At 39.6% G+C, this 24285-nt stretch overlaps 2 protein-coding genes across 5 annotated transcripts in view; one reads left to right on the forward strand and one right to left on the reverse strand.

The window, feature by feature from the left end:
• Positions 1-24285, reverse strand: part of LOC107515746 (60S ribosomal protein L10a-like) — a 226600-nt gene that overhangs the window by 17685 nt on the left and 184630 nt on the right. The window contains exons 3-4 of one of the 4 annotated variants that reach the window (XM_036223843.1): positions 19628-19792; positions 14576-14657 (exon numbers count right to left, since the gene is read on the reverse strand). The gene's annotated coding sequence lies outside the window, so the exon portion shown is untranslated. Of the gene's footprint in view, positions 1-14560; positions 14897-19627; positions 19793-24285 lie in introns of those variants that run through there. The other 3 variants (XR_004951655.1, XM_036223844.1, XR_004951659.1) reach the window with 3 other exon arrangements.
• Positions 1547-7055, forward strand: TMEM100 (transmembrane protein 100). The gene is made up of 2 exons (XM_016154850.2): positions 1547-4403; positions 5855-7055. Exon 2 carries the CDS (start codon positions 5922-5924, stop codon positions 6324-6326), a length of 405 nt encoding a protein of 134 aa, XP_016010336.1. The 5' UTR covers positions 1547-4403; positions 5855-5921; the 3' UTR covers positions 6327-7055.

Here is a 24285-nt window from a genome sequence, read left to right on the forward strand (position 1 = left end):
CTCATATCTTTATGATCTTTCATAGTGACTCAGAACAAGATGGGTAAAAACATGGTGACCAGGATGTTCGCCTTAAAGATGGATGTTTTTCTTTCTATAGCCACACAGATTTTATGAGTTTCTGGTACCGGGAAATTGACCAGAAAATAGTAAAATATATTTATATGTAAGGCATGCCCATTGTTCCTCTTGGTACTGTCAGATCTCTCTCTTTAATGCTCTAGCTCTCAAAGAAAAGCACCTTGGGGCGGTGTGGAAGGGAAGCAATCATAACATGATCTGTTATCCAAAATGAACACACAGGCAGAGATCATTTTCCCTAATGTCCATGATTTCAGAACATAAATGCAGACACACCCTTAAAAGAAGCACTGGAAAGGAGAAAAACTGGCCAGCTTCCCAAATCTCACTGAATCCAATTGGACTGAGGGATGGCCGAGATCAAAGGCATGCGGCGATTTAACAGAGGGCCCAGAGGAACTGGCATCTTCAGGGCTGCTGGAAATTAGACAACTGAACCACACCAAGCAAAAGCAAACTGAAAGTACATATGTACGAGTAATCGAATGCACATGGGTTTGCTCTTCACAAAACGCAATTTGTGGGTTCCCCAAGGAGCAATTTCCAGGTCTTCCACAGCATACACTCCATGGCAAAATCAGAATGCCCCCTTTTCGAACTCCGAGACCAAAACTTTGGCTTCTGCAGGAGAGAAACAGGCCAGATCTCCTCTTTATCATAGTACTCACCATCTTCCCAGCCCTCTTCCCCTTCTATAGCTCCTCATCTGAAAAAACTTTGTTTCTTCTGGTCTTGTTGCTAAGTAAAGTGATATTTTTCAAATTTGGGGGGAATTCTCTCTGGAACAGCAAGTGTTCTCAGCTCTGCTGTTTATGGTGCCTCAGTTCCTCTGAGATGTGCTTCTCCAGTATACCACCATTCCGTAGTGTCTTTCCATCCTCTGATGAAAGGCGCTGATAAGACCACTCCTCCGAGTTTAAGGAAAGGGTCCATCAGGGCACCAAATGCCATTTTCACCATTAAGCCTTTCTTCCTTTCTTCCTTTATTCCTTGCACATTACATTGAAAGAGATTAGTTTACCTTCCTACTCCTCACCCCTGCACACATTCCAAAACCCACAACTACCTCGCAGTATAGAACAAAGTTTCAAAATCTTTTCTGCAGGTTCGCAGAGGGATAGAATCAGGGTGGGGGCTTTGGATAGAAAAACCCTTGAAAATGAAAGCCTGAATGAGGACACAAAGAGAGAAAAACAAAGGAGGGCATTCTTTTTTATATTTGGTTCCCTTTTTGAAAATATGGATCACATTCCCATAAGGGGAAACATGGAATAAAATATAGCAGCATTTAAAGGATTTCCTCTAACCAACTTTTCTCCAGTCCCTTAATTGTGTGTAAGCCTGTGAGTACTTTGTTTACAGTCCCTAGGGCTGTGATTTGCATCTCCCTCTCAGAGTTGCTGTTGGCTGGAGCTGGCAGCTGTCTCAGTCCGACTCTGGCTGGGAAAGGTAAGGATCTTTGCTTTGCTCTTTGAAAGATCTAGGAGAGAAATGCTGAATGTCTATGGAGGAGTGGAGTAAGCAGGGAAGGGTAATAGATTTAATTAATGCATTGGAAGCTTTCTGAAAAGTTCTCCAACTTTAAAGGAATCTCCTGGAGTCACGTGTTTTAAAAAGAACCAGAAAGATCTCTTCTTTCTTCTGAAAGAAGGCATCCAGAAAGAAGATTTGTTGCATTGTGAATGAGATTTTGCATTGGGGGCAGGTGTCCCTTAAGGAATTCCCAGGAGTGTTAAATATCTTACAGGCACAGAATGGAAGAAGGAAAAAATCGTTCAAAGGTATCAGGTATTAATTACCATGATTTTTTTTTTTAAATTTCAATTTGAAAAGGGAAAAAAGTTAAAACTGCATGTGTCCATGGGTATAATGATAGGGATCTATTCTTCATATACGATTTCTGCTTTATCTACTTCTTTGTACTTATCAACGCAAATCACCAGTAATCTACTTAAGACTCTAGGGATGTGCATCTATCTGTTTATCTAGGCAGATGCCCACTCTTTGTGGAAAAGAATTAGAGTGCTTATGACACCTTAAGCCTGAGAGCTTTATTATTCGAAGAAGTAATGACAGGACTGCCCAGCTCCAGGCGCACAGATTCACTCACTGTCCCTCATTATAGATTTAGCCACGGGCTCACCACAGGAAAAGGTGTCTGGCTTCTCTCCAAAAGAAGTTAATTCATGTACTTGTGACTTTGGTCATAGGCGAACATTATCTTTAACAGGATGAGGTGATATTACAAACTTCAGTGGGCTTATTGGATTTTGGGGGGAGAAAAGCAGCCCGCGCTAGGAAGCAGAGAGGAATTGCCCCCAAAGGCCACAGGTCGCAGGTGAGAGGACTGCCGCTTTTGTCAGGAGATTCTCCAGAACCTTCCATTTCTGCAGCCAGTGACTGCCAGTATCTCCAATTTCCCAGGGCAATGTTGGCCAGTGCCGAAGTGCCCTGGTTCTAAGCATCCTTTAGCTTCAACAGCAAACTACAGCACTCCTCCTGGATGATGGTTGTGTTCCTTTACGCCCACCTTTCAAAAGTGTGAGGATAGTGGCCAAATACTCATTCTCCTCAGCAGGCTGCCCCCGCGCCGCCCGCCCCTCCCCCCAACTCAGCCAGGCTTCAGAGACTTTTCAACTTTATTTTTCAAAATGAAGAAGCCCTCTCTCTGGCTTTCATTCTCGAGTCAAAAGGACCTCTGATCCCTCTCTCTTTATGACAAAATCATCAAGGTATTTTTACTAGACAAGGCTGGAAAGAGCAGGCTTTGGTACAGGAGAGGTGAGATGCCACGGAACATCCAAACCCTCTGCGAGCAGTTAGAGAAACCTAACAGCCTGAGAGCAAGAAAAATAAACCTTTTCCAAGACTTAATTGATTTGTAGGTTTGCCGTACCAGTTACAAAAACAGTTATTAAAACTTGTATAGATGGAAAAATAGAGGACGGATAACATTTAGCTACAGAAGCATGGGGACCAACTTATAATGGTCTCCCAGTATCGTCTCATTTTTCCCCTCAAAAAGACAATCTGGGAATTTAAAATTTCAATACTTGTCTAATAAAGTATAAACCTAAAAGGCCATTTGGGAAGAGGGAGTGAGAAATAGATCTTCATCTTTATTGTTTGAGAGGGTGATATGTCAGGCTGCGTATGTTTGAATGTTTAAAACACCTTGATCCACTTTAAGGGATCAGCCAGGAGCTAGAATGAGGATCTACATTTAATAAGCTCCCTATGTGATTTTTGTGCCGATTAAAGACTCGCGTTCTGACCAAGGGGTCTCTCTTTCTGTGTGACCTTTGTCAGATTACTTAACCTCTCTGAGCCTCATTTATAAACTATTAATAAGCTCAGTTATAAACTCTTTTGTAAACTAGTGAGAATTAATGTTAATGAGAGCACTTTGCCTGTGCCATACGTCCTAGTGACAGCGATGATGATGATGATGATTGTAGCATTGCCAAAGTTCCCTTCTAGACAAGTAGTGAGTAATTGTGTTTAAAGCAAGATCACTGGTTTTCTCTCTTAACCACAAACATTTGTACCTCCCACCTCATTCCTAAATGAATTAACATCAAACAAGGGGGTGGGGTGGGTAAGTTTCAGATGGCCAGCATACACATATAAATAAAGAATATAGGGAAAGCTAGGAACGTGGATTTTTGCTGGCTTAGAGGCTGAATTCAGCTGCCCAAGGACTTCACAGCTGTTCCTTCCACCCTAACGTGTCTGTCCCTGTCAGCTCTGTCCGCTCAGCTGGGTTTGCAAAGCTGACTCGGGGATTTTCTTATGAAAATGCCTGATGGGCGGGAGGACGATCTGGTGGTTGGCTAGGGAAAAAATGAGTAATGCAAAGCAGTCTACTCGGTAAATGCTGCAAGAGAAATAAAAGTAAAAGCCGGTTCCTGTCTCTGGGGACTGTAGAATGATTCTGACTTATCATGTCACTGAACAGAGTTGGGGGAAGCCAAAACTCGAAATCTGCTGGCAAGGAAAAGACCGAAGGAAAAAAAAAAAAAAAGACAGGGAGGGGCAATCAGAGTGGGAGGAAATAAAAAGAGAGAGAGGGAAAGACAAGCGTCATTTAGGAACAGAGGTAGAGAGAAAGAAAGAACTCCAGGATCTAAAACCGACTCTACAGTTCAGCATTTTTGTATCTTTTCTTTTCCCCCAGAGGAGATTCCTGCCCTGTCATTTTATTGACAGACGTGCCGTTACAGGCTCTTTTCCCAGAAGCTGACCAGGGGAAGCTGAAACCCTGCAGTTTCTTCCCTTCCAAGCCGCGTGGTTTCCCTGGTAATGGATTGCTTCTCTGTGAGGTACGTAAGTAGTTTGGGGATAGAAGTTCCCATTCAGATGAAGTCTCAGCTTTGGGGTGAAGATTTCTTCTTTCAGATATAATCTCAAATATCCTTTTACTGGCCTACCCAGTATTTAGGGTATCACTGGACAGCAGTGATTAATTTGGTGCCTAGAAATGACATGCAAATAGGCAGCTCTAATATGTGGCTTCATTGCACCCAGAGTGGTATTTCAACCTCACGGGGCAGGAGAGGACTTGTGAGGTTTGATTTGGGCTTGAATTTGTTTTCAGTGGATGCTTATTATGTTCAAAGTATTAATCTCATTGAAATAGCCTTAAGTATCTTCCTTTAAACTGTTTCGGTAACTACAGTTGCTCAACTCTTTAGCTGCTAGATTGCTTCTCCAGGACAAAGGTGAATGACTTAACATGTCTGAGTTACAGACAAGAATCTTCACTGATTTCTCGTAGACAGCATTCCAACCAGGTGCTTTTGATAGAGTCTCAGGTTTTGTGCAGGAATGTTCAGGTTCAAAATATTTAGAAAGGTACATCGCAACAAGTCTTTTAACACAAGGGCATGGAGACAAATGAACTTGTAAAACTTTACTGAAAATCTAGCATGATTATTTCTTTCAACATGTTATAGTACACATAATACCAAAATCCTGGTTGAGTTGAATAAAAAATGTGTGAATTGACAGCAAATTACTAGTTGATCTTATCTTTCTTTAATGTAAAAAGCATAAAATTATATCCTACGAAGTTGTTAAATTTTTTTCTTAATTTTTCTCTTTCCATTCTTTTCAAATGGATTTAGATCCACAAATCCTAGACTAATTGTCACTGAATTTTTGCTGAACTGTGTTCACACCGTGGTCCCACACATATTACACTGGGTTTAATAATTACAAAGTAGAGACTTGTTGACTGTCAAATTGACGTAGAAGAACATCATTAATATGCTGGTTTCTGGTCTTGGCATTGATTTGGTGGGCAGTGAATGGGTGATAGTTTGGAAAGAATGCATGTCGTGCCCAGAAACATTGGCAGAGTCTAAGTTGCTGTGAGTCGAGGAACAAACTGTGCGAAGAATTGTTGATGATGTAGTCTCCTCTTGCATGAGGCTGTTTTCGGATGAAGATTGAGGCTTTTTCTCTGTGCTTGGAGGAAAGAGTAGCAATAGACAAAGTGGAAAGTCTAGCAAAACATTTGTAGACCACCAGGGTGTATTAAAAACTGCAAAGTGCTTCCCACTTTTTATCTCTTCCCCTTCTTTATGGTTATCTGCTTTACCTTGCTTTTTGTCCGATGCAGGGAGAATGTAAAAGATGATGCAGTTGATTTTCACCTGCATTTGTGCATCCTAGATAAGAACACAGTGGTGTTTCCTTAGCTTTTTACCTGTACTTGCAGGGCTCGCCGTGATGCATTAAGCTGACTGATATCTCCTGTCTTCTCCTCCAGAGCTTCCATCCTGGTGAGACCCCCTAAGTCTAGTCTGTGAACTCAGCCAGGAGACACCACTGTAAAAATGACTGAAGAGCCCATCAAGGAGATCCTTGGAACTCCAAAGTCTCCCAAGCCAGGGACAATGGAGAAGAACGCCAAGAGCGAAGTTGTGTTCACCACGGTCCCCATGGTCACTGAGATCCAGCTGATGGCCGCTACCGGGGGTGCTGAGCTCTCTTGCTACCGCTGCGTCATCCCCTTCGCTGTGGTGGTCCTCATCGCCGGGATAGTGGTCACTGCAGTGGCTTACAGCTTCAATTCCCATGGCTCCGTCATCTCCATCTTTGGCCTGGTCCTTCTGTCACTGGGACTTTTTTTGTTAGCCTCCAGCGCCTTGTGCTGGAAGGTGAGACAGAGGAACAAGAAAACCAAGAGACGGGAGAGTCAGACGGCTCTTGTGGTAAATCGGAGAAGCTTGTTTGCTTAGGACTAAATGAGACCAAATGGGGTATGTGGGGCCTCAAAAGCCAACTCTCCCTCTGTCAGCCAGTTCACCCAGAACTATTGTGGGAAAGAACAGACTTGGCATTGGAGCAGACTAGAGGAACGGGGGATGGATTGATGCAGGAGGGTAGACGGCGGTTCTCATCTGTGAGGAATGACTTGTATCTTCTTTAATGACAAACTTAACTCTAGGGGCTATTTCTAAGACTGAAAATTCAGCTTTTTCTCTACATTAAACATTTTAGGGGTCATGGGAGGTGTGCTGCATTAGAAAACACTTGGTTCACCTTGGAAAGTAGCCAAGAAAAAATGAGAAAATAATCAAACGGTTCTGGCACACCAGTGACCTGCCTCCAAAAGAAATAATCCACACGACTGAGAAGTTATATCATAAAAAAACGTTCTGCCGAGAGTCTAAATTGCCTTGGACTTTGCATATTTCTTTGAAATTCTATGGTCGTTTCTTTTTTCAATAAGTTGGTTCTCTGGCATCTGTTTTATTTTTCACTTTCAGTAACTCATAACCGGTGGTACTTTTTCTTGAAGAATAAACTAATATTTTTTATGTTTTAACATTGGACGCTTTTAGATGATTTTAATGATGTGTCAGAAGTGAAAAAAAAAAAGGTAAAAGGTATAGCTACTCGATGACATGGGGAGGGGATTAAATTAATATTGAAATAATCCAATATAGCATTTTTAATGATTTTTATATTAAAGTTCAATGTACATTTTTTTGGTGGAATAATACATACTCATTGCTGCTGAAACTTCTGAAGTGGGCATTTCTGTGGCGGTTGTTTTTGTTGCGGCCTGCCTTGCTCATCTTCCTCTTTCTCACCTGCAATGTTGCAGCTACACGTCTCTCAAACGGGCATGTTATTTCTTCCTAACTACACTAGAAGATTTTAATTTTTATCATGTGATTTTTTTTATATGACTTCTAAAGAGTATCGTTAATTATGGTTACTATATTCTAAAAGATGTCTCTATCATCACTATCAGGAAAGCAGTGCCTGAGGTCAGGAATTTTATAATGTGTTGTTAAACGTGTTTTACGTATTTATTGAATCAGCCATTCGTTGTTTGCTTAACGTATTTTTGAGCACCAACTATATGCCAGGCGTTGTGTAGATTCTTAGGCTGCCTTACTGAGTTAGTTCTAATACAATGCAAATAAGGTTACCGCTTCAATTCCGTGGACATCGACCTATTCCACACACAGCTAGCTAGGACTCTATCCCATAATTCTAACCAGAAATATTTCTGGTCCATGGAGGTTAGACCACATTTATCTAGAGCAGGAAGATAGTTAGGTATGAAGTCTTTTTATACTTTGGAAAAACAAAGAAAAACGAACAAACAAAAAAGTCTAGCATAGCATTCTATCAAGAAGTTTAATGAAACATGGCAGACGCCTCTGGCACTGACTGCTCCCTATGCTCAGGCAGTTTTGTTAAGGGGAGATACGTTGATGGCCTAGTTTCTCCTGGCTTTGAAGGTCGGACTGTAAAAATCTGGAGTCATTGATTACAGTAGAGTACCCCACAATTATCCTAAGCACATGAAGATCAACACTCCTCTGGACAAAATACAAGTATGGCATTGTGTTTATTTCTGTAGGAGGGAGTCTATACTTTGACCTGACTCTTTTCTGTTCAAAGATATTCAAAGGCTCCTTACTGCTTGATGAAGACATTTCTCAGGCAAGTGTTCAAGGTTCTCCACAGTCTGATCCAAACAGATGTATCCAGCTTTTACTCTCACTCCAACCCAGAAACTCCTTATGAGTTATCCAGACCAGACTATTTACCATTCCTGGATCAGGCTTCGGTTTTCCTGCCTCCATGACTCTTCGTACTTCTGTTTTCCTCTCCTCCGGAATTCCAACTTTTCCCTCTCCATCTCCATATTACCAAATCCTGCTTCTCATCAGAGCCCCAGCTTAAATGCAGCCTCTTCCTCAAAGTCTTCCCTTTTATCTGAAAGTAACTGCCCCTTATTCTCTGATGGTACCTCTTGTTTTCTACCGTGTTGGTGGCATCAATGTTTTATCTTCTTTCAAATCTCCTTAGAAGTTCATGATGTATCTTTATTTCTTTTCATCCTGTGATGCCTAATAAAATGTCTTGCACAGAGTAGGTATTCAATAAGTTTGTGAAATTAACTGGAGAATGAAAAATAAGGACACGAGTAGTTTATTCAGAATTATAGTCCCTTTATTTTAATCTCTTAAAAGAAAATACTTTAGTTCTCAACTCTCCCAAAATAGGTCATCCTACTCTGCCCTGCCTCTGCTGTAAAACCAGGTCTAGGTGAGTATTTACTGCACTTGTACTTCTCCAGCCATACCTACCCTTCAAAATGCCTGAAAAGTAAACTCAAAAATTATTTCAGGCCACCAGGGGGCCTCATACAGCTACCTGAGTCCCAAAAGAAACACCATGGAATGACCTAAATTGAATGACTGACATGGGATCATATCCGGAGACAGAAATGTCTCTCCTGGATGTGAGCACTCAGAGGAGGGCCCCACTGAGCCCACCCCTACCCTCCTCCTAAAGCCACTTCAAAGTGTCTACTTCTGGGTTCTCCTAGAAAGTGTGGGAAAGACTTCCCCTGTCTAGGGAGCCTCAGTCACATTAAAATGCACACACTCTTGCAAAGAGATTGTCCTATGCATGAAGATAGTCCTAGCCAAACCCAGACTTGAATTACGATACTGCAATTATCTCTTAACACATGTCTTTACTGGGTAAGGGTTGCCTTTACAAACGGTTTTATTATATAGCAATAAGCAGATGTTTAATGCATGCACAAGTATGATGCAGGCATATATATATTAAAAAAGATAACCTGGCCCCTTCCTGGAGCATCAGAAACTAGCTGTATCCCAGCAGGAATTTTTCTAAACCCCACACATCCCAGAACGCACAGGAACAACTTTAGACCTCCTCCTGTGCAGCAGGTCTCTGTCCAGGTGAGAACCACAGCCATCCAGGTAATTCTGCTCTTCCCACCTCACTGTCTTAGTTAACCTAGGGGGTCTTGCCTGGAGAAGGCGGTCAAGCTCAGGTAGTTTGTACAAGTGACAAGAGGATACGTCCATGAGAGCCAGGTCACAAATCCTCAAACTTAGCTCTTTGTACCACTCTCCACCTAAGAGAGACAGAGAGACAGAGAGAGACAGAGAGATACTGTTCTCCTGGAAAGTACTATGGTTTTGAACTTGGAAAATCTGGTTATGAATCCCAGCTCTCCTGTTAAACTAAGCAGGTGATCTTGAGAAGTTAAGCCTCATCTTTAAAATAAGGTTAACTTTTAAGAAACGATTTTGTAAATTATAAAGTACTACATAATTACAAAATTGCTATGTATTATATCTAATGTTGACTTCAGCTTTTTTCTCTATCCATTGTCCCATTTAGCATCAAGTACCCCCCTTGTTTTAGTTAAATGGCTTTAATCAGTCACTTGGTTTAACCTTGACATTATCCACAAGGCTTTCTAGACCCAAGATAATCTGGGGAAAGCACCTGTTCCAACGATGAGTCATAACTTACATTTCCTTAATATTGTTAAAATTCTCAGGGCTTTCACGTACACTGGAGTCATTGTAAAAGTATATACAATGTGGAAATTCCATTAGGTGCCTTCAACGACAACAAAAAAGATCAGGAGAGTGAGAAATCCTTCCTCATCACCCACCCCACCCCCGCCCTATCGCCTCCCATTGCCATGCAAGCCAATCTTGTTCCAGGCCACTCCACAGAAAGGAAGACCAGGGCAGAAATTTAAGGAGAAACAAAAGAAGTAAATTCCTGGTCCCTGGCTTTTGAACTTCCAAGGTCGTCCTAATGATATGAGGCTTATCTAAGGAATTTCAAGGGTAATTTGTTTATATTTGATTTTTATATTATTCCCTGACTTTAGTACATAATCTTGTTTACAATACTACTCAGATGTACCTGATGTCACCCAATATTCTCCACTACACCTTGAGGCTAGAAGTGCAAGAGTCCACAACTCTGCAGAGAAGTAAACCATAGTTCAGAAAGTGTAAGTAACTTATTCAATCAAGGTCTCAAAGCAAGTGAGACCCAGAGCCAGCGCCAGTATGCTGACCAGGTATTATAGTTATCCCAGATTTATGCCTAGTTATAATCGATATCATTTCCAGGATATCTCTATAGGAAAAGGAGATGATAAAGGTATTCTAGACCCCAAGTTTGAAATTTTCTTTTAAAAGTATAATATGTAGAGAGAAAAGTGTATAGCTCAAAAAATTGACAAACGAACCTGTAAATCTAACACGCAGATGAGGAAATCAAATATTGCTGGCCTCCAAAACCCTCCTTGAATCCACTTCCAGTAGCTATCTTTTTGGGGGGAACCACTATCCTCACCTCTAATACGTAGAGTTGTTTTGCCTGTTTATTTTTTTTTTTAACTTTATATAAATGGAATCATATGCTATGTAATCTTTGTGCCCGGCTTCTTTTATGAAATATTGTGTTTGTGAGGTACATCTATATCATTGCATATAATTATAAATGGTTCCCTCTCATTGCTGTGTAGAATTCCATCATATAAATATACCGGCATTTATTAATCCTGTCTACTGTCGATAAATATTTGGATAGCTCCTGGTTTCTAACTATTAAAAATAGTCCTTGTGGTTGCCAACCTTGCAGCCCCCGGTGATCCCTGTCTTGTGGTAGTTGCCCACTTCCTACATCATCTCAGCGTTGGTTTGTGTGACCAATAGAATATAGCAGAGGTGATGATATGTTATTCTGAGATTAAGTTCTAAAGAAACTGAGGCTTTAATCTTGGTGTTTCTCTCTCGCTCTCTCCACTTCCTCTGGAGGAAGCCATCTGCTATAGCCTGAGGACATAAATCATGGAGGTGCCCATGTGGTGAGGAACTAAGGCCTCTAATGAACAGCCAGAGAGGATCTGAGACCTTCCAACATCTATCTGAGTGAATAATTTGGAAGTGGACTCTTCTGATGACTATCTCCCCAGCTGACAGCTTGGCTGAAACCTCAATGAGATACCCTCAGCTAGACTCACATACCAAGAGCCATATTATATGACTTTTGTGGGCTCCAAGCACCTTTGTTATCATGTGCTTTTTCTCCGAAAGAAAGAAAGAAAGAAAGAAAGAAAGAAAGAAAGAAAGAAAGAAAGAAAGAAAGAAAGAAAGAAAGAAAGAAAGAAAGAAAGAGGGAGGGAGGGAGGGAGGGAGGGAGGGAGGGAGGGAGGGAGGGAGGGACGGAAGGAAGGAAGGAAGGAAGGAAGGAAGGAAGGAAGGAAGGAAGGAAGGAAGGAAGGAAAGATGTATTTCACTTATTACAAGAAGGAAATTATACTGACAAGCATTGTGGGCTCTAGACATTGCACATACTGTGCCTGATGGGTAAATTGGCCCTTTATTCAGCTAAGTCAGTCACAGATACCTGACCCGCAAATCCTGTGGGATAATAAATGTTTGCTGTTTTAAGTTGCTAAGTTTTGGAGTAATTTGTTATTCGGTAATATATAACTAATATTGCGCTATTGTGAAATTTCTTCTATGTGATTTTTGGTGTATATATACATGTTTTTGTTGAGACCTAGAAGTGGAATTCCTGGGTTAAAGGATAGGGGTGTGTTCAGCTTCAATGCCAGATAGTTTTCAAAACTGGTTGAATGAATTTGTTCTCTTCCCAGCACTACAAGAAAGAGCTGGATGCATTACATCTACATCGATCTTTAAAATATTTTCCATTTTAGTCATCCTGTTTGGTGTAACACTTGTTTTTAAAGAATATATTTAAGAAACGGGGCGCAGTGCCAGAGCTCGGGCTGTGATTGGGCGGAGCAGGCTAGAGATAGGAGAAGAAATTAGAGTGGGAAAATAAGGTTTAGATTTGGGCTTCGAAGAAGGAAAGCAGCAAAAGATAAACTCTTGGGGAAGTATTCTGGAAACCAGGAAACCAGACTAGAGACTGGGAGTTTGGCTCACAATGGTAACAGCAGCATTATGCTCCAAATATTAGGCTCTGAGTTTTGCATGAATGATTTGATTCTCACAATAGGGAAGTAGGTAGTATTACTGTCTTCATTTTACAGATAAGGAAGCTGAGTCACAGATTAAGACAACTAATTAAGATCACACAGCTGGCAGAGTAGGAGCTGAATTCGAACTCTTGAACCCAGCTGCTTAACCATTATCTTATACTCCCTGGTACACTGTAAGCTTTCAATACCTGATTCTCGAATAAATGTCTCAAGCAGAAGCTGAGCAACACAGGGTCATGAGTCCAGGTTAGAGCTAGAGTGAGTCAACAGTTTTGAGAAACCAGGACTAAAAATATAGATGACTACTGAATCATTTGCCATCGGAAGCCAGGTCTTCTTATCATAACCTCCACATATTTGTAGCATTTTACAAATATCAAGATGCTCCTTTTAGTGAACATGGGACTGACTGAGGACCCTGGCCACATCTTCTGCCATGCTCTCAACCTTAGCCTTTTTGAGTTACTTTTGTGGAAAATACAAGACTCCAGTCTGCAACTGGAGTCAGGGTGTGACAGTATTGCATAGCACAAAAACTTAACACACTTTGGGGGAAATCAAAGGAGGCTTCCTGCATGTGGTGACTTGATCAGATCAGGACAGGTATAGGAGATAGCCACGTAAAGGGAGTAAGGAGGAGCAATCAGGAATATTCCCAGGGGGAACACCGTGAGTAAATACTAAAAGGTCTTGGAGAAAGCTAGCCTTCGACCTTTTCACTTCACTGGAGTGTTGTGAGGCAAGAACAAAATAACCTGTTAAGGGGATTTATCAATTGCAAAATTCTGTCCAAGCACAGAGGCTCAGTAATTCCAATATCCATAGAACTCAAACTTATGACTAGAGAATCAAATATTTAGGTTTTAATCAAGCAGAAATACTTCAATCTATGACCACTATGGGATCATGAATACGAAATATTATCATAACTAAAATTGTCCTCCTCATTATAACAATAACTCTCTTCCCTGAAGGTAGTGTAGCACTGGGGTTAAAGACTTGAACTCTAGAGACAAACTATTTCAACTTGAAATTCAGCTTTACTACTTATTAGCTGTGTGTCTCTGTACAAGTCAATTTCTTCATGCCTCAGTTTCCTCATCAACAAAACAGGAATAGTAATGGTATACCTCACAGGGTTATAGCATTAATTGAGTTAATAGATATAAAGTGCTTTATGTCAGTGACTGGTACCCAATATATTAGGTAGCACTAGTATATAAAAGTTAATTTTGAAGCATATCTGACATGCTTTGAATGAGTTTATGTGACAAATAAAACCAAAGAAGCCACAAGAAAGTTAGTTTAAATGGGATATTAGTAGAAAAATAGCAGTTTACCTCATGAGTGAAATTGTAAACACTGAGAGAAAATGAGTTGACTAAGAAATTTGATCATATCTATCAGGAACATACCCCTTCCAAATGCACGTACATACCAAAGTTTCATTTTCTCAGTCAGAAGTTGGTCATGTTCAGTGTATCCATATCCAAATTTACACATCTCATAAATAACCCTGATACTTTTGAGCTCCCTGATAGAGGGCCGGTTAACATCTGCATGGAGCTTTGATATAGACATAGCATTTTTACCTGCATTGCTTTACTAACTCTTTTCAGAAGCTCTATGAAATACTATCTTCATTCTTAGATGAAGAAACTAAGGCTTGACAGGTTAAATGGCTTGCTTGTGATCGAAAGGTTATACATGACAGACTCACACCCAGATCCGGGTCTTCTGTCTTTCCATTCCATCTTGCCACTGCCTCACTAACCCAGGCCTTGTAGGTTCCTACAGAATGCCCTCCCTTGTGATTCTATGCTCCCTGGCCATACAGCTAAAGATGTTTCAACAAGTCTTGAATTTGGTTATACATATAGCAATGCTTTATTGTTCTTCCTGATTGGACATAGACATTTTTAAAAAGTTAAGGTGGTAAGTTGAGATTTTCAACAACACCTGAAATAAGATGTATAGTTTTAAATCATATAGAAAATATAACATGATTATACAATGCACATTTTTCTCTAACCAGCTCTTGCTGCTTTTGAGAGTTTTTGCTTTGTTTTAAAATATTTGAAGCTTGCGTCTCAATAGAGCTTATGTCTCAATCAAGAGATAGTCTTGTTCAGTGGCCTATCCAAGAGCTGACTCCATCAGACTCACCTAGAAGGTCTATAATGACCAGAATTCTCAGGTGCTGACTCCAGAGATTCTGGTTCACTGGATTTGAAGTGGGACTCAGGATCTGCATTTGAAAATGAAAACAAACGATATGGCAAATTGATAATCCTGATGGTGCTTTTTAAATTTTCAATAGATTCAAAATAAAGTAGAAGATTAAATAATATAGTATTATTGGTAAGGGAGAAGAAACAGGTAATATGGCCATATTTTATTAAAACTTAAATGTGTGTGCTTTATATTCCAATTTTCACTTCTGAAAACTTATCTGAAAGTCATAGATGTACTAGTACAAGAATATTTATTTCTGCATTTTCACCATTTGCACACACATACACAAAAACAACCTTTGAATGAATTATAGCGTATTTATATTACATATGCTATGTAGCTAATAAAAAAAATGAGGCAGATCGAAATGTACTAATAATAATTTGGAAGAGTATCTGAAATACATTATGTGAAAAAGCAAGTTTTCAACTAGTATTATATTCAATTAATATATATAATACCAATCTTATAAAATAAATTAGAAATGTGTTTGGGCTTGTTTAAGCAAAGAAAAATTATAAAAGAACATACAGTGAATCGTTAAGAGCATTAACATCATTGGAGTGTTACTTCAAGGGAAAAAAGGCAATGTTTTTTAGACTCCTCTATAGCGTTTGAATTATTATAATGAACTATAATTACCTTTAAAGGACATAGAACAATAGGGAGAAATAAAGTTGTACTTGGAGAAACAATACAAATAAAGAGCTAACATTGATTCTGGTATGTAGCAATATTAGGGAATTGTTGATTTGGGTCACTTCCCTTCTGGGATGGGGTTCCTCTCCATTCATTCATTCATTTATCCGCTTGCTCACTCATTTGGCCAATAGTCACAGAGCACATACGATATGTTAAGCACATTCAGGTAATAGAAATTCAAGCAGTAAAAAGAAACTGTTTTGCAATTGCATTAAGATACATCTGGCTACAATAGGTTAGGCATAATTCTGCAAGAGCAATAAAAGCCTAAAGGGTCAACTTCTCAATCTATGTATTAACCTCATATATTTGAACTGATTTCAGTACCTCTGGTATTAGGACAGAATGGGGACAAAATGCTTACAGTAATTTGGAATAAATATCCATTAGTGTCCTAATTGTCACAGTGATGGGAGTGTAACATATTTTCTATCAGTTTCCCCCTTCCTTTCTAAGTTAATCATAAATTTTCATAGGCTATAGCATTGTGTGTGTTTTGTTCTCTTTGCATTAGTTGTGTTACAACACTGGTAAATTAGTGAATCAGTAAAAATTGAGACTATTCATTCACGCAGGAGGCAGCCACGTCCCCCAAATCCCTTTGCCGAGGGACCATGAGGAGTAGTAGAGAGAACCCAAATAGGGGGTGTTGAGAAAGTCCTTTGTGTTGTTCTAACAAGGAACAGATGACCCAGTGTTTAGTCACAGTGGATCTGACACCACTGCTCTCGGGTTCTCAAGCATTTTCATTGGGAACCGTAGACCTTGTCCAAAAAAAATAGAATTACACTTTTGCTCCATTTCAGCCTCCTATCGAGAAAAGCAAACACAGATGATTTTCCATTTCAAGTTCAAATACAGAATGAATTGCTTCTTGCTTTGCTTGACAGGGGTAGTTAATGAGAGGTTGGAGGCTGGCAGCCTGCCAGTCATAAACCAGTTGTGATCACACTGTTGTATGAACCCAGAAAAAGAAATAGAAAAGAAAGAAGGGATAGAGCAGGAAAAACTGTAAGTTTGGAAAAGGCATGACTGTGACCATTGGTATTTCAAGTGTCCGGGATAGGTTGCCTTTATGTGTAGAGTGGCTAGTCTGGAGAGAGGAGGCATATTTGGAGGCAAGACTTGTGTTGCTTCACTCCTCTGCAACTAGACTCTATAATAAAAGTGCTTGCATCAGAGGAAGGCTGACAACACATTTTCTCACTTTCACAGTTCTAACTTAATCATGGCAGGAAGCTTTTCTGCTAGGGGGAGAACAAGTTGCGTCACTGGGAACATCTGACTCCAGGATCTAGTGTCAATCACTGTGTCATTAAAAAATTCTAAGGTGTCCCCTTACAACGTAAAGTCTTTGCCTGAGTGACAATTAAGGGGAAACACATAGCATGATAAATAATTGAACAGGTGGATTAAAGAAACGTCTTTCCTGTGCAAGATGAGAGGGGTGATTGACAGTTGTAAATCCAGCCTCTTTGGCCATCTTCCTCCACAGGCTTCTAACCAGTTGGAATGCTCTTTTTTTTTTTCACTTTGCCTTTCTTGGGTGTTCAAGGAGACTCCTTGGCCTCACAGAATCAGATAAACTGCAGAGGAAGGCAACATCTCAGGGGAAGTGTCTGAGAGCAGTTTTCAAGGGACACCTACCTGCCAGTGACTGATGTTGTAGGGAACTGCTTGCCGAGTGGAATCGTATTTTGGACGTGGTTTGTGTGGGATGAACTCCGCTATGGATCAGATGGCAAGTCTGTCCTCTTGTATGATTTAAAGAAATGCCCTGTTTGATTTGCCGGTGTCAGAACACCTGTAAAGCACCATTTGAGGCTTACCTTTTCATACAGGGTTTTACATTTGGATTTAAAGTGTATATTCTTCCCAAACCAATACTATAAAGTCTCCCAAAAGGGGAGACAGATGCTGACCTACTGTGTCATTCATAGCGGCCTAAACGGCTTTGTCTATTATGTCCTGGACATATTTAACACCAGAGAGTTCATGTATCCTCCAGGTGGTAACTGCCCACCAATAGATGCTTTTTCAATAGAGGAGGAAGGAGAGAGAGAGAGACAAAGAGAGAGAGAGAGAGAAGGAATGAGGAAAGAGAAAAAGAATATAGCAACTTTCGCAAATAAGCCACCACCTAGCTTCTATTTGCAGCCCAGCGGCAGTATTTGAAGTTCCGAGTGGAAATAAAACCCTGCTTGGAACTCCCACTACCTTGGCATATTTTTAAATGGTTACGAAAGGAGTCTGAGCATTCAGGCTGGCAAGGCCCAAGATTCTTGGGTCACCCTGTGGATAGTACTGGAGATTCACCAAGCAGACAGACCCCTGCTTCACCAAGCTAGGCCAAGGAGAGAAGATGATACAATTCGGGTTAATGAGAAAGGCAGAGGAAGCAGATGACCCAACTAAGTGATTCTTATCTTCTAAAACAGAAAAAGTTAACCACACCGGAATCATGTGGAGGCAGAATTTGAAGATCAAATAGTAAAAAAAAAAAAAAAAAAAAAAGTTAATAAAAAAAATTTCAAACACATACTAAAACAAGAGAGAATGGTATAATGAACCCCCAGGAACCCCTCACCCAGCTTTAATAATTGTCACCTTTTGGTTCATGGTAACCTACCACCCACGCCACCCCTACCTACTCCCATTTACCACCACGTTATTTGGGAGTAAATTCCAGACAGCATGCAACAGATGATTTAAAAGACTAATTTTTTAAAGGTTTATGACTTGGCTGTAGGTTAATTAGCAAAGTTAAACAGTACAGAAGACCAATTAAGATAATTCATTTTGGATATATATTTGAAGAAAAGTTTAAACAAACTCCCTGAACTTTGACCCTAACAAAAAATTGGCTCCATATTAGTTTTGTAAAACTTTTCATGATGGTGCTGTCTCATGGCTAGACAGTGGATTATTTGCAGATAAACAGCAACCTATGGTCTTGCAGAAGGCGGATCTTTGGAGAAACAAGGGAGGAGTGTAATTGAGAAGGGTACTGACCCCAAGAATGGGTGCAAAATGCAGTGTGCAACAGTCTGCAGCCAAAGCTGTTCTTTGATCTTCATCCTTCAGGCCTTATTATTAATCTCCCCTGAGGGCTGCCCTTCCCCTCCTCACATACCTTATCCAATCCAGAATTACAAAAGAGCAAGGAGGCCTGAGGTGAATATACTAACTTCCCCAGGCATCTCTATAGCTTGTCTTCTAGGCTGTACTTCTACGTACCTATGTAAGGGGGAGAATGTTTTGAACAAGATTTTCAAAGCACAGTGGCAATTCATTTTTGATGTGCTTAGTATATGCGAATACAGATTTAGCGAAGACATAAATTATAATGTTGCTTAAGAAGTTCCTGTTTTAATTATGTAAGGACTTATCACAGGTTTAACCCTTTGCAGCATCTAACTTCCCCTGTACATTTAATCACATATTGATAAATGAAAACTAAGCTATATATATTTCAGGATCACGTATATTCAATTCAGTAGATTTTTAAGCTCCTATTATATACAAAGCACTGTTGTAAATGCCGAAGGAAATAAAAAGTTGAATAAAATATCGTCACTGGGATCAAGGAGTTTGCAATATAACAGGATTCTTAAGGCAAGTATATACATGGCCACAATGCCACAATAAGAAAAATACAAAAAGAAAAAGAAAAGAAAAGAAAAGAAAAGAAAAGAAAGAAAGAAAGAAAGAAAGAAAGAAAGAAAGAAAGAAAGAAAGAAAGAAGAAAGAAAGAAAGGTGAGTGTGACAAAAAGTGCTATTATTTTTATCAGAATGTGATGAAGACACAAAGGAGGGAGATGCCACTCTGATTCGAGTGGGGGAGTGAATCCTATAAGGCTTTGAAGCTTGAGCAGTGTTTTAATTAGAGAAATTGGAGTAGAGGGGAAGAAAGTATTTCAGGATGAAGGAAGAACGAAAGAAGAAGGGAAAATGAAAGAAAAAGGAACTATGTGAGAACAAGTGGGGCATGTTTAGGGAAATGCACACAGACCACCATGGGCATGTAGGTCCCCTATAGGGAGAAAGGGGCAGGATAGGATTTCAAAGGCAAGCTGATTCTATCTAGGTAAATAACAAAGAAACTCTGAGGAAGTTAAATGCACAAAACCTGAAGCAAGATTACCATATCCTAACTTTCAATCTTGAATAATCTGAGCTGAGCAATCTTGAACAAATCACTGAGACCTTAAACTTGAAGGTCTCTGTCTATAAAATTCAATATGAGCAGTGTCCATCACTGGTTATTGTTGTCTCATTACCTTATCAGTGGGGTTCAGTGAGGTTTTCCAAGATTGTGCAGGAGAGGCAAAGCCATTGTAGTTCACAGCGTACTGGGTTGGGAAGGAGTGTTGGGGGGAGGGATGCGGCCGTTTCATCTAGTCATCTTGAGGTGAGATGATCCCAGATAGGTCTGAAGGCTGGAACTGCTCAAGATAAGAAACAGATTCCTCTGAAAGACTGCTTTCTGTTGCTGGCAGGACAGCAGAGCTTTGCCTGAGTGGAAAGCATGCTTGCGATCCCAAGGAGGCTCAGCCAGCAGCAGCGTCTTGTGTTGACTTTGCTGGGAGGGTCACCTGCAGGTTAACCGCTGGAAAGGGACCATGTTCTGAGTGGCTATGGCAGGACCCTCCCATTTTCAGTTAGTTTGCCTTATAACACAGCCAGCCCTGCCTTCATTACACACCCAGGACCTAGATTCCAATGGAAAGAGTCTCAAAAGTGGAAAGAAAAAGGGGGCGAGGGAGCGTGTGAGATGCGACGTGACCTGAAAGCACTGGGATGGACAGGTCACCTCTCTGCTCCCTCCTCTTCCCAGGGTTATAAGTGCCTTTCCTCCTGGAAGGGGTGGAGTGAGAGTTAATGCCAATTTAATGGGTCACAACTGGGTGTCTCTCCCTTCCTGAAAGACCTGGCAACATCTCTCCTATGATTGTGATTCAGAAGCAAGTATTCACAAGGATGACTATCTAATCGGGAATTAACCTTGGTTCATGAGGCAGGCATTAGGGGACTCTTAAAAAGTCTAATGGAAAAAAAAGGCCCAAATCAGGAAATAATGCCAGTAATCACACCCTGAATGCCTATTATACACAAACACTATTATGACTTGGAGCAATTATTTGTAAACAATCATCAAATAAAATTTAGAGATATTTATCTTGAGCACCTACTCCATTAAAGATACTGCCAATTTCTTCTACTTGATTTCCTTCCTTCAAGTCATTGCACTGTTTAGTCTAATTTTCACAAATTATGATCTAGGGATCATTTGATTCCAAATTCCCTGGGGCAATGGTTAAAAGCCGAGATTTCTCAGTACTACCTTAGATCTACAGCATCAGAATCTACAAAGGGAGAAACACAGGAACCGGAATTTAAAGTACAATTTTATTAGGGAAATTTTAAGCATATTCAAAAGTAAAGAGAAAATATAGTGACTTACCATGTACTTATCACCCAGCTTTAATAATTATCAACCTATGGCCAGTCTTACTTGATTAATACCCTCCTTCACCCCAGATTGTTTTGAAGCAAGTACCAGATATCACTTTGTTTCATCTGTAAATATTCCAGTGTATCTCTAAATGATAGACTTTCAAAAAATCTAAATACACTAAAAAATTAATGATATTTCCTTTATTCCAAACATCTTGTCAGCATTTAAATTTCCCAGGTTGTCTCCCAATTTTTTGAATCAAAAACCAAATAACTTCCTCATATTGCAATTGGCTGATACGCTTTTGGCCTTCTTTTTCCTCCTCTATCACTCTTTCTACCACCATTACCCCCACTTCTTATTTGTTAAAGAAATTGAGTTGTTTGTCCTATAGTTTCCCACAATCTGTATTTTGCTGGTTATAACTTCGTGATATCAGTTAACATGTCCTTTGTCCCCTATATTTTCTTTAATTTATATAATAATATATAATACTTAATTTTACAATTTATTATATATTTTACTTACTTGAATTTTATTATTTACATATTAATAATTATATAATAATTACAAATCATTTGTATTATCATTTAAATGTAAAGCCTTGATCAGATTCGGATTTACGTTTTTGGCATGAATACTTCATAGATGATATGAGGTATCGAACACTTCCATCTGGAGGCACTAAATGTCTGGTTGTATTTTTATAATATTAGTAGCTATTCATGAATATTGCTCAGTTCCATTAACTCATTTGGGATGCTGTTTCTTTATTTGCAAAGCAATCAAGGTGGGCTTTACACACATTAAAACTCAAGGATTTTGCTCTAGTCTAGTTTCCATGCTTTTGGTAGATTTGTCTTATAAAAAAGCAGATATACCCTCTAGTAAACTCTTCTAATGATACCAGATCGAGGCCAAGCCAGATAATCCTTTGGTATGTGGGAAGACTATATTAGCGTTGTATTTGTTACTTTTTAAAGTTAAATATAAAATTAATTTCATTAAAACTTCATATATGAATCCAGTATAATACTGTGTAAGATTTATAAGTACATATATATTTGGGAGAAGTTCAAAGATTTTTGATGGAATGTGCTATGAAAAAGGTTTGAAGACTGGCCCAGAGGATATAGGCCACATCATTGAACTTGTCAGATAGGAATCACTTCCCCAGTTTTATTTCCCACCACTCTCTTTCCCCTCACATCCTGTGTTGTAGTCATACTGACCTTCAGCTGTTGTTCAGTACTGTCATGTTCTTTCACACCTCTCTGCCATTGCTCATTCTCACTCTATGCCTGTATTGTCCTTCCTACCTGACAGGTTCCCTGTCTACTGAAGCTTACCATAGGTGAGAACTTTTCTCTTCATGCCCTGATGAACATAGTACATATCACCATCTTGGCTTTTATCCTTTTGAAATGTAATTGTTCTTTATATATTTGTCTTTCACTGTACATGACATTTCAAATGAGCAAAGGAGTTGTGCCTTTTGTCTGTGTATAATCCTAGTCCAGGATCTGGCTCACAGGTTGTACTTATAAAATGTTAGAACGATCAAGAAAGGAGAAATCTGAGCTGGATATAGAAAAGCAGATAGAAGCAAGAAAGGCATTCTACACGCAGAATTAGCATAGCAAAGAGACAATGGTGAAAGCAACACAGCATATTTGGGGATATATAAGTTAAGACTCTCGGTGTTGACAGCAACAGAAGCCATCTCTGTCTATAAGAAGGACACTGGAAATGTACTAGAATAATATTAGTGGCTTACAAAATCATCAAAAAGCTGGAGGACCAGGTTTAGAAAAAGGTAGGAATCAAGTGTATTCCCAAGAGATGAGAAACAAGAAACGATAGTTTTTTAGCAAAAAGAATCTAGCTAGGATGCTACTACAACTGCCAGAGGACTCAACCAATGCCACCATCATCTCTTAAATGAATTTCAACTGCTCCACCATCTTTACATCTCTCATTCAGCAGTCATCATCCTGAATGGGAGCATCTGATTGGCTAAGCCTAAGTCAGTGCTCATAACATGGAAACAGAGTGGGGAGATGATGTATTTGATCCTCATCTCATCAGGAAAATATAATCATAGGATTCTCCCCAAAACAAGAAGGTAAAGTTGTTGACTTGCTGGACAGCCAAAAAGAAAAGTACACTTTAATACTTACAGAGTAAGTAAATTATGTCGCTATTAAAGCAAATAATTTTTCCAGGGGAATGGTCAGTGATAAGACTAGCAATATTAGTAGAAACAAAGTTGTACAGTTCCTCAGATAATTTCCAGGCAAAATTATTTAGTATTTGTGCTGTAGGCAAAGGGGGAGCTATTGAAGTTTTATCTGTAGAGGAGTAACATTATTAAAGGAATTATTTGGATAATTAAGGTTATTCCTTTTGGAAGGCTGGATTAGATAAGAAGACACTACAGAAAGGGGATTCAGTTAATGAGTATTTGCAATAATTGTGATTCCAGAGATTAGACACTAATCCACAGTCTAGAAAAGCTGAGTTGGCAGGAGCATTCGAGATCTTGCTCCTTGGCATATAGCATCGGTTTGGCTTAAACAAACTCATAAAAGTTAAAAACAAAAGTTGAGTTGGATCCTTGTAAATCAAAGATAAAAGCAGATACTAGGTCTGGATCAGGAGCCAAGCATTGCAAACCAGAAAAAAAGGGTGAAATGGAGATGGGCATCTAGGGTTAGAAAGTCTCCGAGGAATTTTGCTGCTCTCTGCATCTGTTATTTCTAATTTAGACCCAACTGCTTAAACCTGAGGATACCTTTAAGGCAACTCATGGACTCTGCCAGGTATCAGTGGAGGATGAAACAAGGGTAGACTGATGGTATTAAGAAAAATACAGAGGAAAATGATGGGAAATGGTGACTTCCATCAGTCTAGGTACATTGAGTTTGAGGTACTAGAAAAATTTCTGAGTAGAGATATTTGCAGGGAATTTGAAATTCAAGTCTGTAGCTCAAGAAAGAGTAGGGGATTTTAGGAAGGGTGTCTGAAGAAACTAAAATTTATTAAATCTCTACTATGAGCCAGGCACTGTCACATATTTGCTCTTATTTAGCTCTTGTGTAAACCGTTAGCAAGGTGATATAATTCCTTGCATATCATAGGTGAGGACCCTGAGCATCTGACATTGTCCTTCTCCAAGTTCATACAACCACTATGTGGTGTAGCCAACAATCAAACCTAAATACTCTGGCTGCTAGATTCTTTATACATTTTAAAATTATATTTTAACTGCATTTGGATGTTGACTGTGATTATAGACTGATGGAGAGATGGGAGAAAATAAAAAACACCAAATCTAACCAATGTACTGTATACTTGAAACCAATAATAAAATAAAATTTTAAAAAATAAATAAAAGTAAGCCAAAGCCACACAAATAGTAAGGTGACTGGTTTAGTTGACAGAATGTAAGCTGGGAAACTAGAAATAATTCTTAAATAT

This window comes from Rousettus aegyptiacus, unplaced genomic scaffold (genome assembly GCF_014176215.1).
Source record: "Rousettus aegyptiacus isolate mRouAeg1 unplaced genomic scaffold, mRouAeg1.p scaffold_m13_p_6, whole genome shotgun sequence".
Classification (NCBI taxonomy): domain Eukaryota; kingdom Metazoa; phylum Chordata; class Mammalia; order Chiroptera; family Pteropodidae; genus Rousettus; species Rousettus aegyptiacus.

What these genes read in the sequence shown, in the direction of transcription:
- TMEM100 (XM_016154850.2), top strand. Translation starts at nt 5,922, where the DNA reads ATGACTGAAGAGCCCATCAAGGAGATCCTTGGAACTCCAAAGTCTCCC.